Below are 14801 nucleotides of genomic sequence, written 5' to 3' on the forward strand. Positions count from 1 at the left end.
GTCAAGGAAAATGCAAGAAGAGTGTTCTGAGTCATAGTTTCTACTTACATAAATGGTAGGTTAGAAATCCTGAGACTTTTCCCTGTTGTCTCTAGGAAAGGTTTTGTAGGATGGCTTTCTATCGCCATCCTGTCATCCTGCATAGAACCTCTCAATATTCTGGCCTGATTGTCATCTAAAGCACTAAGTTTATTTCTTTAATGTCTGATATGTCTTAATGATAGTAAGGTCAGTGTCCTGCTTCACTTCTCATTCATTCCCTTCTGTAGGTATGAGAATCAGCGGTGAAAAGAGATCACTAACATCCATGGAATCCATGAACATGTCATATATGGACCCCAAAACAGTGACACTGATTGGTATCCCTGGACTGGAGCATGTGCAGTTTTGGATTGCATTTTCCTTCTTTGTTGTGTGCCTAGTGGCTCTTCTGGGAAACATCATTTTACTGATCATTATCCCTACAGAACGCAGTCTGCACCAGCCCATGTACATCTTCTTGGCAGTGTTGGCAGCCACTGACATAGGACTCTGTGTAGCCATTGCTCCAAAAATGTTGGCTATCTTCTGGTTTGGCTTTTATTCCATGGCCTTTGATGCTTGCTTAGCCCAGATGTTCTTCATCCATGCCTTGCAGGGCATGGAATCAGGAATCCTGTTGGCAATGGCCTTTGACCGCTATGTTGCCATCTGTGATCCTTTGAGGCACACAACCACCCTTACACCTTTCCTTCTGGTTAGTATGGTGCTGGCCGTGGCAATCCGAGCAACAGTGCTCGTTGGCATTTTACCCATTCTACTCAAAAGACTGCACTTTTTCCAATCCATTGTAATTGCCCACTCTTACTGTGAGCACATGGCTGTGGTCAAGCTGGCTGCAGAGGACACCCATGTCAGTAAAACATGTGGTCTTTTCGTAGGTTTCACAATTCTAGGATTTGACATGATTTTCATCCTCATTTCCTATATCCTTATTTTCCAGGCTGTTTTTCCTCTACACCAAAAGGAGGCACGGCTTAAAGCATTCAACACATGTACAGCTCACATTTTTGTTTTCCTTGAGTTTTATATTCTTGCCTTTTTCTCCTTCTTCAGCCATCGGCTTGGACATGTTGTGCCCTCTGCCCACATTCTTCTGTCTACCATCTACCTCCTTGTGCCACCTGCACTCAACCCTATTGTCTATGGTGTGAAAAATAAGGTAATTCGCAAGCGTGTGGCATGGATATTTTTCCTGAATCACTGATAATAGCGGTGATCCATCAAATATTAAGATCATAGGAAGAATATTTTCATTTCCTAAAGATAGAGATGATGGCTAAACTCTGTGTATTCATTGTTAAAGACTTCACTTCATCATACTCAAACTTTTAGACATTTATTTCACAAACTACAGATAGAATAAAATAAAATCTCTTCAGGTCAATACTGATATTAGTTCTATTTAATAATTTTATTTCTAATTTCATTTTTATTGCTTTCTTTTAATTTTTATTTAATTTGTAATTATGTTATTTATTGAAAGGACAATTCATTAATATTTTTCAATATTTACCTTTTGCAATATTTGTATTTTAAACTACAGTTACATCTTAAACTATTGTCTCTTCTGCAGCCCAGAATTTTGGCATTTTGTCTTAAAGTGCCATAATATTCCAGTAACTAATAACAAACTGTCATTCACATCTTTCTGGCCTAAACTTTAAAAACACCAAATCAGAGTCCCTCATTGGAGTAGCTTCTTGAGTCTACCTACATTCCTAATATATCTTACTAGATGAGAGCAGAGAATGTTGGTTACAGTCTATATCCTAGTGCAACAGTCATAGCTAAAGGAGCTTTTGTCCAGGTGCACAGTTGCTACCACAGACTTTCTACTGGTGCCATTGACATCATTTCTGTTACCCCTAGAGCATCCCTCAAATCGAACTGCCACCTTAACCATTGTAAGCTAGCCTTGAAATCTGGCTGCCCTATCAAAACTCTAGTCTTCAAGCAAGCACAGAGAAATTCCTAGGTGATTCTCCATGAGTTGGAGCTTTTGCAGAGTAAGAGACAATCAACCCACAGCTCAGTTTCATTTCCATTAGTTCTGCCTAGCCCTGTGTTTGGCATCTAGATGTATGTCTAAATTATTGCATCTCCTGGGAAAGAGTCACACAGTCCGAATAATTATAGGAGTCAAAGCCTGCTGACCTTTTCATATATGGGCTTGCAGGTATTCTCACTCAAGGTCAGTCAGGTGGCATGGCTTAGTTTGGCCTGTAATCGTCATTTGCCCCAGTGGCATTATCATTCATATCAGTTCAGATATGGCTACATTCATGGGTAGGCTCATTTCATGTCCAGAAGTGGAGAAGAGAAATCTTTCTTCCAATACAGATATAATTTCATTCCAACTTTCATAAATTGTTCTTCTGGATTTGGATCCTTAAATGTGAGCAATAACCCAGACATGGTGATGTAAATTGTGCCATCTTTCTCTGTTCACTAGTTTAATCAGTTGCATACCTAAGGCTACTTTATACCATGGTGTACAGTACGGTTCTGTGCTAGCAAGGCACTCTTCCTGATCCATGGACACAGAGCTGGCATTCTTGCACTATTCAGATAATCAGCTGCTTCAATCCCATAGTGCAGTTGTCTCTTTCACTTGTACTGTCACAACAAGGCTTTGAACACAGACAGAACCTTTACACTTCTAGCCGTCCTGGGAATGTTCTTAATCTTAATCGATTCATCTAATCTCTTTCTCTAAGCCAGCCATATTGTTAGGTCAACCTATAACTCTGGTTAATGCTCAAAGTATTAAAAAACCTTGTGTTTTCAAATATCCCCATGAAATGCAATTTACTTTACAACAATAATATGATATAATTGAAGATAATGTTATGCAGAATGTTCTAGTTTTCCTCATGAATATTCTTTTCACAATCCTGAATGTAAAATGTATCTTCCTTACACTTCTGAAATATAGGTAGCACAAGAGTTGCCCCTCAAAAAGTCCCTGATAACTTGTATCAGTTAACAAGAACTAATACAAATTATGTCATGCCCTTAACAGATTTTTATCTAAGTATGCATTCTGTCTTCTCAGTGTAGGGTACTTATATGTAGCTGCACACCTACAATATAACTTAGCTCCAGGTCCTCAGACAACTGATTAAAACTATGCATCTCTACTCCTAGTAGACCACACTATGTTCAAACAAAAATTTATACTAATTATGACAAAGTGGTATTGATACAAAGATTTTTTTTAAATGACCAATGCAATAAATAAGAGGTCTAGAATGGACAGTTGTCTGAATATGACAAATATATCACACAGTGCAATAAAGAATAATGTTCTTTCCTTTTAATATATGCTGTTAAGTTGAATATTCATATTTATTACTCTAAAGTTTAGTTCTAACAACTACACCATATACAAAGAGCAGAGCAGATTTATTTTAGATTTTAATAGAAGGGCCAAATAATAAAGCCACCAGAAGAAAATATGGGAGGGAATGTATCTGTATTATATTAGGGTAAGCAAAGTTTTCTTAAAGAGTATTAAATAGCCCATTGGACTATGTTAAAATTAAGCTTTCTATATTCATCCAAAAGCACTACTAATTAAAGGAGAAAGATACAAGGAGAAGATATATACATAAATTGCACTGACTCCATAACTCTATAGTTATATCTCCATTTATTTAGGTCTTTTAAAAATTTCTTTCAGCAGTGTTTTGTAGCTTTGAATATATAAGTTTTACATATATTTTGATCTATTTTTTTAGCTATTATAAATGATGTGCATTCATGCTAAGTCATTTCAGTCATGTCTGATTCTGTGGAAACCCTATGGACTGTAGCCCACCAGGCTTCTCTGTCCATGGGATTCTTCAGGCCAGAATACTGGAGTGGCTTGCCATGCCCTACTCCAGGGGATCTTCCCGACCCAAGGATCAAACCCGCATCTCTTAAGTCTCCTGTATTGGCAGCTGGGCTCTTTACCACTAGCGCCACCTGGGAAAGCCATTATAAATGACACTTATTTTTAAATTTTAGTTGCAGTTGTCCATTGACTGAATTTTGTACATGGATCTTGATAAACATTATTTCCGGAAGCTTTCCTTAAATTCCTTGGTATTTTCTATGTAAATAGCATGTCACTTGCAAAAAGGGATAATTTTATTTCTTTCCAATCTGAATGTCTTTTTTTCTACCCTTAATGAATATACAAGGACTTCAAATATGATATTGGACAGAAGTGGTCAAAATGATCACCCTTACTTTGTTTCTGGTAATAGACACTACTTAATCTTCAACCATCACTAATATTGTTCTTTATCAACTTGAGAAAGTTTGCTTCTATTTCTAGTTGGTTAAGTTGTTTTTTTTTTATCATGATTGGATATTAAAATATTTTCAAATGATTTTTGCATGTGTCAATAAAATTATATGACTTATCTCTTATTTCTTTTATGTGGTGGGCTTCACTGTTTGAGTGTTTAATCATGCTTGCTTTCTTGAGACAAATCCTACTTTAGTGACATATTATTTGTCTTTATTTTGTAGGATTTGATTTACGAATGTATAGTTGAAGACTTTAACATCTATATTCATGAGTATTGATCCATAGCTTCTTTTCTTGTACAATTTTCATCTGGTTGTCATTATGAGCAAGTTTGGCCTCATAAAACAAGTCTGAAAGTTGTTTCCTTTCCCTCTTAGCTTCTAGATGATATTGAAAGTAACTGGTGTTATTTCTTTCTTATTTGATAAAATTCACTAAGATATAGATGTAGAAAAAACAGATTATTTATTTATTCTTGAGTGCATTTTGATAGTTTGATCCTTCAACAAATTCATCTGTTTCATCTACATTGTCACATTTATGTGCATAGAATTGTTTGCAGTATTCCATTATCTCATTTTGCTATCCATAAGGTCAGTATTGATATGCCTTCTTTATTTTTTAGTTTTTGATGTCTGTGATTTCTCTCTGTGTCAGTTAAGTTACAGATTTATGAAAGAACCAGGCTTTGGTTTCATTAACTTTTTAAAAAAATCTTTTGTTTTCAATTCAGTTTTTATTTTTAGTATTTCTTTCCTTATATTGTTTTTTATTTATTTTGGCCTCTGTTTTCCATCTTTTTAAGATGGAAACATAATTTAGATATTGTTATTTTTTCTAATATAAAAATTAATGCTATTGATCGCCATTAAGAACTAGCTTACCTACCACAAAAATTCTGGTTTCTTGTATTTTTATTTCATTACATTTGAAATATTTCCTAATTCTCTTTGACACTTCTTCTCCGAGCTATGTATTACTCAGATACTCTTTAATTTTCAAATATTTTAGAATTATATTTTTCTTGATATCATATAATTTTGTCATTGACAATGAGTTTAACTGCATTAGGTCAGAGAACATATCAGTACTTTGAATCATGTGCTAATTTTTCTTAACAATTGTATGTCCACTTAAAAAGAACACTTATTTTTGGTTGTTAAACAGTCTTTTTATTTCAAATACTTTTACTTATATTTATTTATTCTCAGTTTTCAGTCAACTATGTTTTTACTTTTGCCTTGGTTTCCAGGAAACTAGACCAGTCAAAGCAACAGCAGCAGTGGATAAAGCAATATGTGGGCTTTTCTGGACATGCATAGTTGCAGAGGAAATTTGAATATTCTCTAAGAAATGTTCAGGTAGTAAGTAATATAGGGATAATCTCCATAGAATAATAAGAAAATGTGGGAGAAGCCTGATTTTCTAAAAAGATATCATTTTATTTTAATTAAAGTATTACCCTTGACTCAAATCATATTATCTTTCACATGCCACCTGTTCAGAAATTTTGTTACCTGTGTCTCCAAGACATGTCTAAACCTAATTTCGCAAATTCATTTCAACCAACCATATCTAAACCATTATCATCTCTTCTGAGTTGCTGCAATATCCTACTAATTTGTCTTTATCTCTCAGTTTTCCTCAACTCCTACAAACTTTAACTGATTCTATAAATAGAAGTCAGAGCAACCCCATTAAGATTTAACTTAAATGCTGCCATTACTTTGCCCCAAATCATCCAATTATTTTCCATTTCATTCAACGATAACCCAGAATTCTTAGTACAAGCTATACATGGTTCATGGTACAATACCATACCATTTTCTCTTTTATTTTCCACTGTTTTCCCCACACTCATCATCCCAGCCTCACTGTCCCCTCAACTCACACTTTTCTCCAACTAAAGTAACACAAGTGAACCTCCAATTTGCACATTAAACTGTCTATTGGGTATTAGCCTTAGAATATTTGACATTCATCTTCAATTAACATATCCAAAACTATTTTTCTCCAGTGATTCCCATATCACTAAGAGCAAATACATCCTTAGAATTGCTGCTAACATTTCCCAAATTCTTCTCTGTAACTCTTTCATATATCCCATTCAAACCAACAAATGCTATTCACTTTTCTACAAAAATATCCAAAACACATATTTATCTAATAACATTCTTGCAAACTATTATTTATTTCTTGGATATTTGTAATAACAATGTAGTACATTATAGTTCAAAATATTCACTGAACTTGCCTGATAGAGCCTCTTACTGTTGGAGTGTTATTTTTCATTCCTAGTGACATTAGTTTTCATCATGTGATTTGCATTGGCCAATACAATACAGGATTTAACTGTGTTATTTATGAATGAAGATTTATAAGCCATACTTTAGTTTCAGAGTCTCTTTTTCTCAATGACACAATCAGTTCAGTTCAGTCACTCAGTCGTGTCTGACTCTTTGCGACCCCATGAATCGCAGCACGCCAGGCCTCCCTGTCCATCACCAACTCACGGAGTTCACTCAGACTCACGTCCATTGAGTCAGTGATGCCATCCAGCCATCTCATCCTCTGTCATCCCCTTCTCCTCCTGCCCCCAATTCCCAAAATCAGAGTCTTTTCCAATGAGTCAACTCTTCGCATGAGGTGGCCAAAGTACTGGAGTTTCAGCTTTAGCATCAGTCCTTCCAATGAACACCCAGGACTGATCTCCTTCAGAATGGACTGGTTGGATCTCCTTGCAGTCCAAGGGACTCTCAAGAGTCTTCTCCAACACCACAGTTCAAAAGCATCAATTCTTCGGCACTCAGCTTTCTTCACTGTGCAACTCTCACATCCATACATGACTACTGGAAAAACCATAGCCTTAACTAGACAGGCCTTTGTTGGCAAAGCAACGTCTCTGCTTTTGAATATGCTATCTAGGTTGGTCATAACTTTTCTTCCAAGGAGTAAGCGTCTTTTAATTTCATGGCTTCAGTCACCATCTGCAGTGATTTTGGAGCCCCCCAAAAATAAAGTCAGACACTGTTTCCACTGTTTCCCCATCTATTTCCCATGAAGTGATGGGACCAGATGCCACAATCTTAGTTTTATGAATGTTGAGCTTTAAGCCAACTTTTTCACTCTCCTCTTTCACTTTCATCAGGAGGCTTTTTAGGAAAAGGAGTACATCAAGCCTGTATATTGTCACCCTGCTTATTTAACTTATATGCAGAGTATATCATGAGAAATGCTGGGCTGGAAGAAGCACAAGCTGGAATTAAGTTTGCCGGGAGAAATATCAATAACCTCAGATATGCAGATGACACCACCCTTATGGCAGAAAGTGAACAGAAACTATGACACAATAGCAGTAGTTAATTATAATGGCATCACCTTCACAATAAGTTCCAGACTGAAGCAACAAAACTGAAAAATGAGTGAGAAATATATTTTTGCTGTTATTATTATAAGTCCATGTGAGTTGAGGAATTAATTTTAATATATTACTTAGTTCATGTTACTTGATACAATAATGATAAATGATCCCCTTTCTCAACCATTTCCCTCTTTAGCCAAAGATCAAAATAGCAATCAGAATTATCCTCTGAAAATACAGTTCAAACCTTACCTATTTAAAAACTACCCCGAGTTTCTCATTTTACTCAAAGTAACAGACTAACTCTTACATCTGTTACAAGGGTACACATCCTCTAGACCCCTTTTATGTCTTAGAATATGCTTCTTACAAGTGATCCCTTCATTGTATATTTCTTTCTAGTTACCTCAGCTTTTATACAGACAAAAAAAATGCAAGGTATGTGCAACTTCAGGTCTTTACATTTTCTGTTTTTGTTTTATTTTGTTTTGCCTGTAACATTCTTCCCCAGATATTCAGGAGGCTCATATTCAACAAGCATCGGAACACATTATTGTAAATCACCTACTCTCCATTTCCTGTGTCTCCTCAAAGACACTCTACGTATAGAACACCATAAAGTAGCCACTAAAAACTGGGACGACCCAGAGGGATGGAATGGGGAGGGAGGAGGGTTCAGGATGGGGAACACATGTATACCTGTGGCAGATTCATTTTGATATTTGGCAAAACTAATACAGTTATGTAAAGTTTAAAAATAAAATAAAATTAAAAAACAAAAACAAAAAACAAAACAAAAAAAAAGTATAAGACTAAGAATAATGAATTCAGTTAAATCAGAGGATGTTAAATCAATATACAAAAATAAGTTACATTTCCAAATGATACAAACTAACTATCCAATAAAGATATTAAAAATCAACCCCATGAACAACAGCATCAGCAAATTCCTTGGTGGCTTGGTAAAGAATCCATCGGTCAAGTCAGGAGACGCAGGTTCAATCCCTGATTCAGAAAGATCCCACATGCCATGGCACAAGTAAGCCTGTGTACCACAACTATTGAGCCAGTGCTCTACAGCCCGGAAGCCTCAGCCACTGAGTCTATGAGCTGCAACTACTGAAGCCTGTAAGCCCTAGAGCCCATGCTACACAGCAAGAGAAGCCACCACAATGAGAAGCCCATGGACCACAACTAGAGAGTAGCCCCCACTCTCTGCAACTACAGAAAAGTCTGGGTAGCAATGAAGACCCAACACAGCCAAAAATAAATAAAATTATATATAAAAGCAATAGCATCAAAAACAATAAAATAGTAAGGAATATATGTAACCAAGTAGATGAAAGGCGGGTACATTGAAAATTATGAAGCAATGATGAAAGAAACTGAAGAAGACACAAATAAGTGAATAAATAGCCCATGCTGATAGAATGGAAGAAATAACACTGTTCAAAGATCCATAATATTCAAAGTGATCTCCAAGTTAAATGCAATCTTGCCTTTCAGATTTCCAGTGGAATTTTCACAGAAATAGAAATAAATAATGCTTAAATTTATATGGAAGCACACAATTTCCTAATATTTTATAATTTATATAAAATTATATATAAAAGCAATAGCATCAAAAACAATAGAATAGTAAGGAATATATGTAACCAAGTAGATGAAAAAATATTAAAGCACTCTAGAGCAGGAAGAACAAAGCTGGAAGGATCATACTTCCTGATTTCAAATATATTACAGAACTACAATAATCAGAACAGTATAGTACAGGCCCAAATCAGAAATACAGACACATGAAAGAGAGCCCAGCAATAAACCCACCCATGTATAGGCAACTGATGTGTGAGAAGAGAATCAAGAACAACATACAATGAGGAAAGCATTATCTTTTCAATAAATGGTTGGGAGAAACTCTCCTACCTGATCCAGTGGCACTACAGATATGGACCCACTTGCTTAGGGCATTTGCTATCTCTTGCAGAAAGACATCCAATCTTTGCTGGTATTATCTCCAAATCAGCAACTCAGCAGCACCTTCAAAACCTGTTTCATCACTTAGTTAGACATACAACTTCTGTGTCCTGTGGTATGTAAGAAGAATAGTGGATGCGATGGCCATGTGCCCACAGCTTCACCCCATTACTGTATACATTGTTTGATGTGATAGTTTAAGGTCCTTTTCTTGCATATAAATTATTTTGTGAACACTCAGTTAGCTTTGATGGCTGAGGTCCTGCAAGCAGAGAAGGTAATCTCATAAAGAAAACTGGCTGAATACATGTCAGTTCCAATCATGATGAATTGTAGATCCTTTCAGAATGAAAGAGGTCCAATGTAACTAACGTGCCATTAAATGTCTGGGTGGTCTTCTCAAAGGATGGAATTGTATCAGCTCTGTCTGGAAGGTAGGACATTCCACAGTAGCAGTAGCAAGAGTAGCCTTTGTATGTGGGAACCCAAGGAATTGAGACCATGCAAAACCTCCATCTCTACTCCCAAGTCTACTGCATACATCTGACATTTGTTCTACCACTGGAGGTGACCAGTGACAGATGATGACTGCCAGTCAATCCATTCTGTCTAACTGGTTGTGCCATGTTCCTTCTATGTTCAGTGCTCTCTGCTGAATATTAATGGTAAATGTAAACATCTTTACACTTGTACCCTCTGCTTTAAGTTAACCACATGTTTCTTTCCCAGATTTCCTTTTCCCAAGTTTCCATTATTTCTCAATCCAGCCTTCTAACTATTTATTCTTCCAAATTTCCTAGGAGTCTGTAGACATTTTTACTTCAGAGCACTTTTTTAAAACAAAATGTATTACCAGGAATACCACTTGAAACTATAACTATTGGGTGCACTTGCTGTAGTCAGATGTTCCAAATGCCAGGTGTATTTCCCTTTATTATTATCTCTCAGGGTCACTCTTGATCCTAATAGAGTGGTGCTATAGTATAGAGGAAGTCCATTTCAAGGTTGTACTGATATATGCATTCAGACGTCAAGTTTGACTTGTTTTCTTTTCCTTCAGCTGGTCACAATAAACCATCCTGAGACAACAGATGTGACTTGGAGAAGTGATGGTACAAAAGGATAGGTGACAGGGGCAAGTGGGAAACTGGTTTATGGTGATTACTTGTATCCTCTGGCCCTGCATGTACCTGATCCAAAAGGTAGAATTTCCATCTTACAATTAACTGTGACAGGCCATATGACTTAGTTGATATGGCAGAATTTAGGTAATAATTTGTAGTCTGGATACAGAATCACATTTCATTCCATGGTCAAGTGCTCTGTACCTCTGGTACCTAACACGGTCAAGTAAAATAACAAAAAAGAAAATTCTGTGTTAGTTTCATGTTATAGTAACTCCTAGTTGGCTAAGGATTCTTTTCCAAATCAGTTTAGAAGTTTCTCCAAATAAATCATAAAATAGTGTCTATTTGCAAAATAAACCACATAGGAAGGGAGATTCTTTTTCATGATGCCAAGTATGAAATATCTTCTTAAGACTCTCAGTCAGACTCATTATGATGGGGGTGGGGGTGGGGGATGGAGTGAAGAAAAGGGAAAAAAAAATAGCGAAGGATTTCAAGGAGAAATTAGTAATGGAAAATATAGGGTAAAACTTTGCTTCCTTACTACTAAAAAATGATATTAAAAAAAAAACTAGCATCACAGCAAGAAATATATGAGTGCAGTATACATGGCAAAACTGTTTAACCCATACTTCCACACAGTCCCATAAGTTTCTTTAGTAGAACCCACTAAAACCTGATGCATACTGATGTTATCTAAAATCCTGAAGCACAGAGGAAGAAATACTCAGGCTCTATGTAAGGAGCAATAAGGGCAATGCTGTTCCTTGCAGACTGGAGAATACTGCCACAATGAATATTGCCTCCTAGACTAGGCCTGGAGAAGGAAACAGCAACCCACTCCAGTATTCTTTCCTAGAAAATCCTGTGGACTGAGGAGCCTGGTGGGCTGCCATCTATGGGGTTGTACAGAGTCAAGCACAACTGAAGTGACTTGGCATGCGTACATGCATTGGAAGAGGAAATGGCAACCCACTCCAGTATTCTTGCCTGGAGAATCCCAGGGACAGAGGAGCCTGGTGGGCTGCTGTCTACCAGGTCGCAGAGTCGGACAGACTGAAGTGACTTAGCAGCAGCAGCAGACCAGGCAGGCCCTTGCTAGGCTGTGAATATTGGAGAAAAGCTATGAACAGAGATGGAGATCACAGGCTTCAGGCATAGAGCTCCTGTAGCTCAATCCCCTCCCTGTCTCCTCAGGTTGGCTTCAATGAGGACCAGATTTTTCCCATGGACAGAGATGAGATTGTGGTTGACACACTAACAATGGACTTTGGGGCAGAGACTTAAGACTGCTTATCTTCCTTGATCCTATTTTCTATCAAACACTTTAAAAATATTTAGTCTTCTACATGCTCTTGGATCATACTAGTAGCACAACTATGTCCTTATTTACCCCCTTCATGAACACAGTAACTTTGCCAAGAGCAAGTTTAACTGAAAGTCTTAGCTTTCAGTTAAATGGGACCACCCAAAGCCTGTAGAAATTACAAAGGGCCACAGGTGAGGAGAAACGGTTCAGCGAATGGCTGCTTTGCAGGAAATCCAGCGTTCACTTCTAGGAGATTCAAAATTCACCGGCTGACCCTCACCCCTTGTGTGCCCCCTCCTCCTTGACCTCAGATAATAGCCAGTGATACTATAGATGCCAGAGAAGGGTTCTAAGAAAGACGACCAGAAAGGAGAGCTGAGGAAAGAGAGGCAGCTGGTACAGAAAGGTGGGTGGAGGGACAGCGGTAAGGAGGAAAGAGTGCCAAAGGAGAGAGGCAGGCGTGGAGGAAGAGATTGAGCCAGAAAGAGGATGCTGAAGAGTAGAAGGGCAGAGAGCCAGGGGTGACAGTCCAGGGCTGGATCCAAGCTGTGGTATGGAGGGGTACGATAGGGCTCCAAAAGTCAGCCAAGAAAGAGTTGGCTTACAGAGTGGATGGAATGGATCCTACTCTGCTTCGCCCTCCCTTAGCACTGCGCTCACCTGCCTGCAGCATCCAGCCGTGCTTCCACCGCAGTTACAACTCTCATGACCTCTTTTCCTTGCCTCGAAGCCCAGAGACTTCTCAGGAGGGCTACCGCCAGGCCCCGCCCCTCCATTCTGCTGCACCTCCTCACTGATGGAAGAGGACCGTTTCCGTTAGTCAGTTGCTTTAGCTCTAGCAGCGGACTCCACCCACTCAGAGTCCTGGACGTAAGCAATTGGTCAGAAATGGAAGCCTACTTGCTTTGGGTACTCCTGCTCCCTGTTCATCTCAGCAATTTGCCTGACAGAGGTAGGAATATTATTATTACTATTATTGTTATTCTTGTCCTGGACTTTGGGAACTCTGTATTGCGCGCAAAGGAAGGGCAATAACCTGTATTCGCCACAGGCAAGAGCGAAGCCCCTTGCTTTGGGGGGTAAAAATTTCTGCCGCTTATGCCATGGCCTTACTCAACAACTCTAGAGGTCTACAGTGCCTGTACCTTACTAGAGGTGACCATAAATTCCTCATATCTTTCCACCACAAATGTTTTAATCCGTTAGAGACATTTTATGTATCACAAACTGTTGGGCTCTGTATGATGCAGCCAAGGCCTGCCTGCTTCATAACTCTTTCCTGCTTTGGAACTAGCACAAAGCTTAAAGTCCTTCCTGTCACTTCATAAAAGCTTTGAAGATATAATCCCAAGGGTGGTACATGTTGTTTGTAATAGATGAAAAGGTGTACCAGAAATTGTGATTTATTTTGGCCATGGGAGGTGTGAGATGCAAACATTCATCCTTTATTTTAAAACATGTCTTAAAAAAATGCCTCAGAGCAAAAAGCTCTTTAAAAATTCACTGATGAGATAGGCCATTTAATATTCATAAGATTTATTTCACACTCTTTGAAACAAATGTGTCTTACCAAGGCCTCCAATAAAATTTCCATTAATGGTTCAACTATTTCATTAAAATAAACTAGTTTTATATTCTCCAGAATCTATTGATTGTTCAGGGTCCTTTGAATTTTATCAGAACAGTAGGAGAATTGACAAGTCCTGAGTATACCTGAGTTTTTATGCCATTTTTGTTCTTTTTCCCCATGAATGTGAACTGTTTAACGTTCTTCCTGATAGAATTGGAAAATAATGAATCTGCCAGATCAATGTCCATTTGTTATATACCCAAGGAATCTAGCAAAAAAAAATAAATAAATAAAAACTTGCAGCACAGCACTGCAATTGGTGCTGTTCATTGGTTGTGTTTTCAGTAGTCCATTAACTCCCTCTCCACCTTCATGATTTGTTTAAATAGAGACAAAACGTTTAACTGTGTTAGACTTGTGTGGGGACCAGATTGGTGAATTAAATGAGGATATGAATAGGGTAATCATTCTTCAACATTTAAGTTGTAATGAGTATTTTGTTCTCTACCTTTCCTCTCAAGAAGCAATGTTGTTCTTATTTACTATCTGCAGAAGGACCGTTGGAAAGTCTCTCACTTAATCTTCTCTTGTACAGTCTCTTACTCACTGTTCCAGAAATGAATGTGGAGTTTCTGCTATCTGCTACAAATGTCCTTTTAAATTATAGTTTTGAGAAGGGAGTAAATAATTACTGAATGCCATTGGATTTTGATTCCTCTATGAATCAAAATTAAAACAGGCCTCCATTTTAAACTTTTCCCTGTTTTTTTCTCATTGTAATAAGGGGGTATAATGATACTTTGAGTTTCTGGTATCATGTCAGTTACAAATATCTTTGTAATAGGACTGGACTCCACTAGTCCATGGGGTCGCTAAGAGTCGGACACGACTGAACGACTTCCCTTTCAGTTTTTACTTTCATGCATTGGAGAAGGAAAGGGCAACCCACTCCAGTGTTCTTGCCTGGAGAATCCCAGGGACGGGGGAGCCTGGTGGGCTGCCGTCTATGGGGTCGCACAGAGTCGGACATGACTGAAGTGATTTAGCAGCAGCAGCCACTAGGAGATTCATTTCCAAGAAAACTTGAAATACTGTTGCAATATTCTTTCTCTTGGAAA

The 14801-nt window shown here is 37.8% G+C and overlaps 2 protein-coding genes across 2 annotated transcripts in view; both read left to right on the forward strand.

The window, feature by feature from the left end:
* The first annotated feature begins 304 nt into the window (after positions 1-304).
* Positions 305-1246, forward strand: LOC129629101 (olfactory receptor 52A1-like). The gene has a single exon (XM_055548877.1). It carries the CDS (start codon positions 308-310, stop codon positions 1244-1246), a length of 939 nt encoding a protein of 312 aa, XP_055404852.1. The 5' UTR covers positions 305-307.
* An 11719-nt stretch (positions 1247-12965) lies between these two features.
* LOC129629087 (olfactory receptor 51G1-like) overlaps positions 12966-14801 on the forward strand; it is a 49164-nt gene continuing 47328 nt past the window's right edge. The window contains exon 1 of the mRNA XM_055548868.1: positions 12966-13065. The gene's annotated coding sequence lies outside the window, so the exon portion shown is untranslated. The remainder of the gene's footprint in view (positions 13066-14801) is intronic.

Source organism: Bubalus kerabau, chromosome 15 (assembly GCF_029407905.1).
Source record: "Bubalus kerabau isolate K-KA32 ecotype Philippines breed swamp buffalo chromosome 15, PCC_UOA_SB_1v2, whole genome shotgun sequence".
NCBI lineage: Eukaryota > Metazoa > Chordata > Mammalia > Artiodactyla > Bovidae > Bubalus > Bubalus kerabau.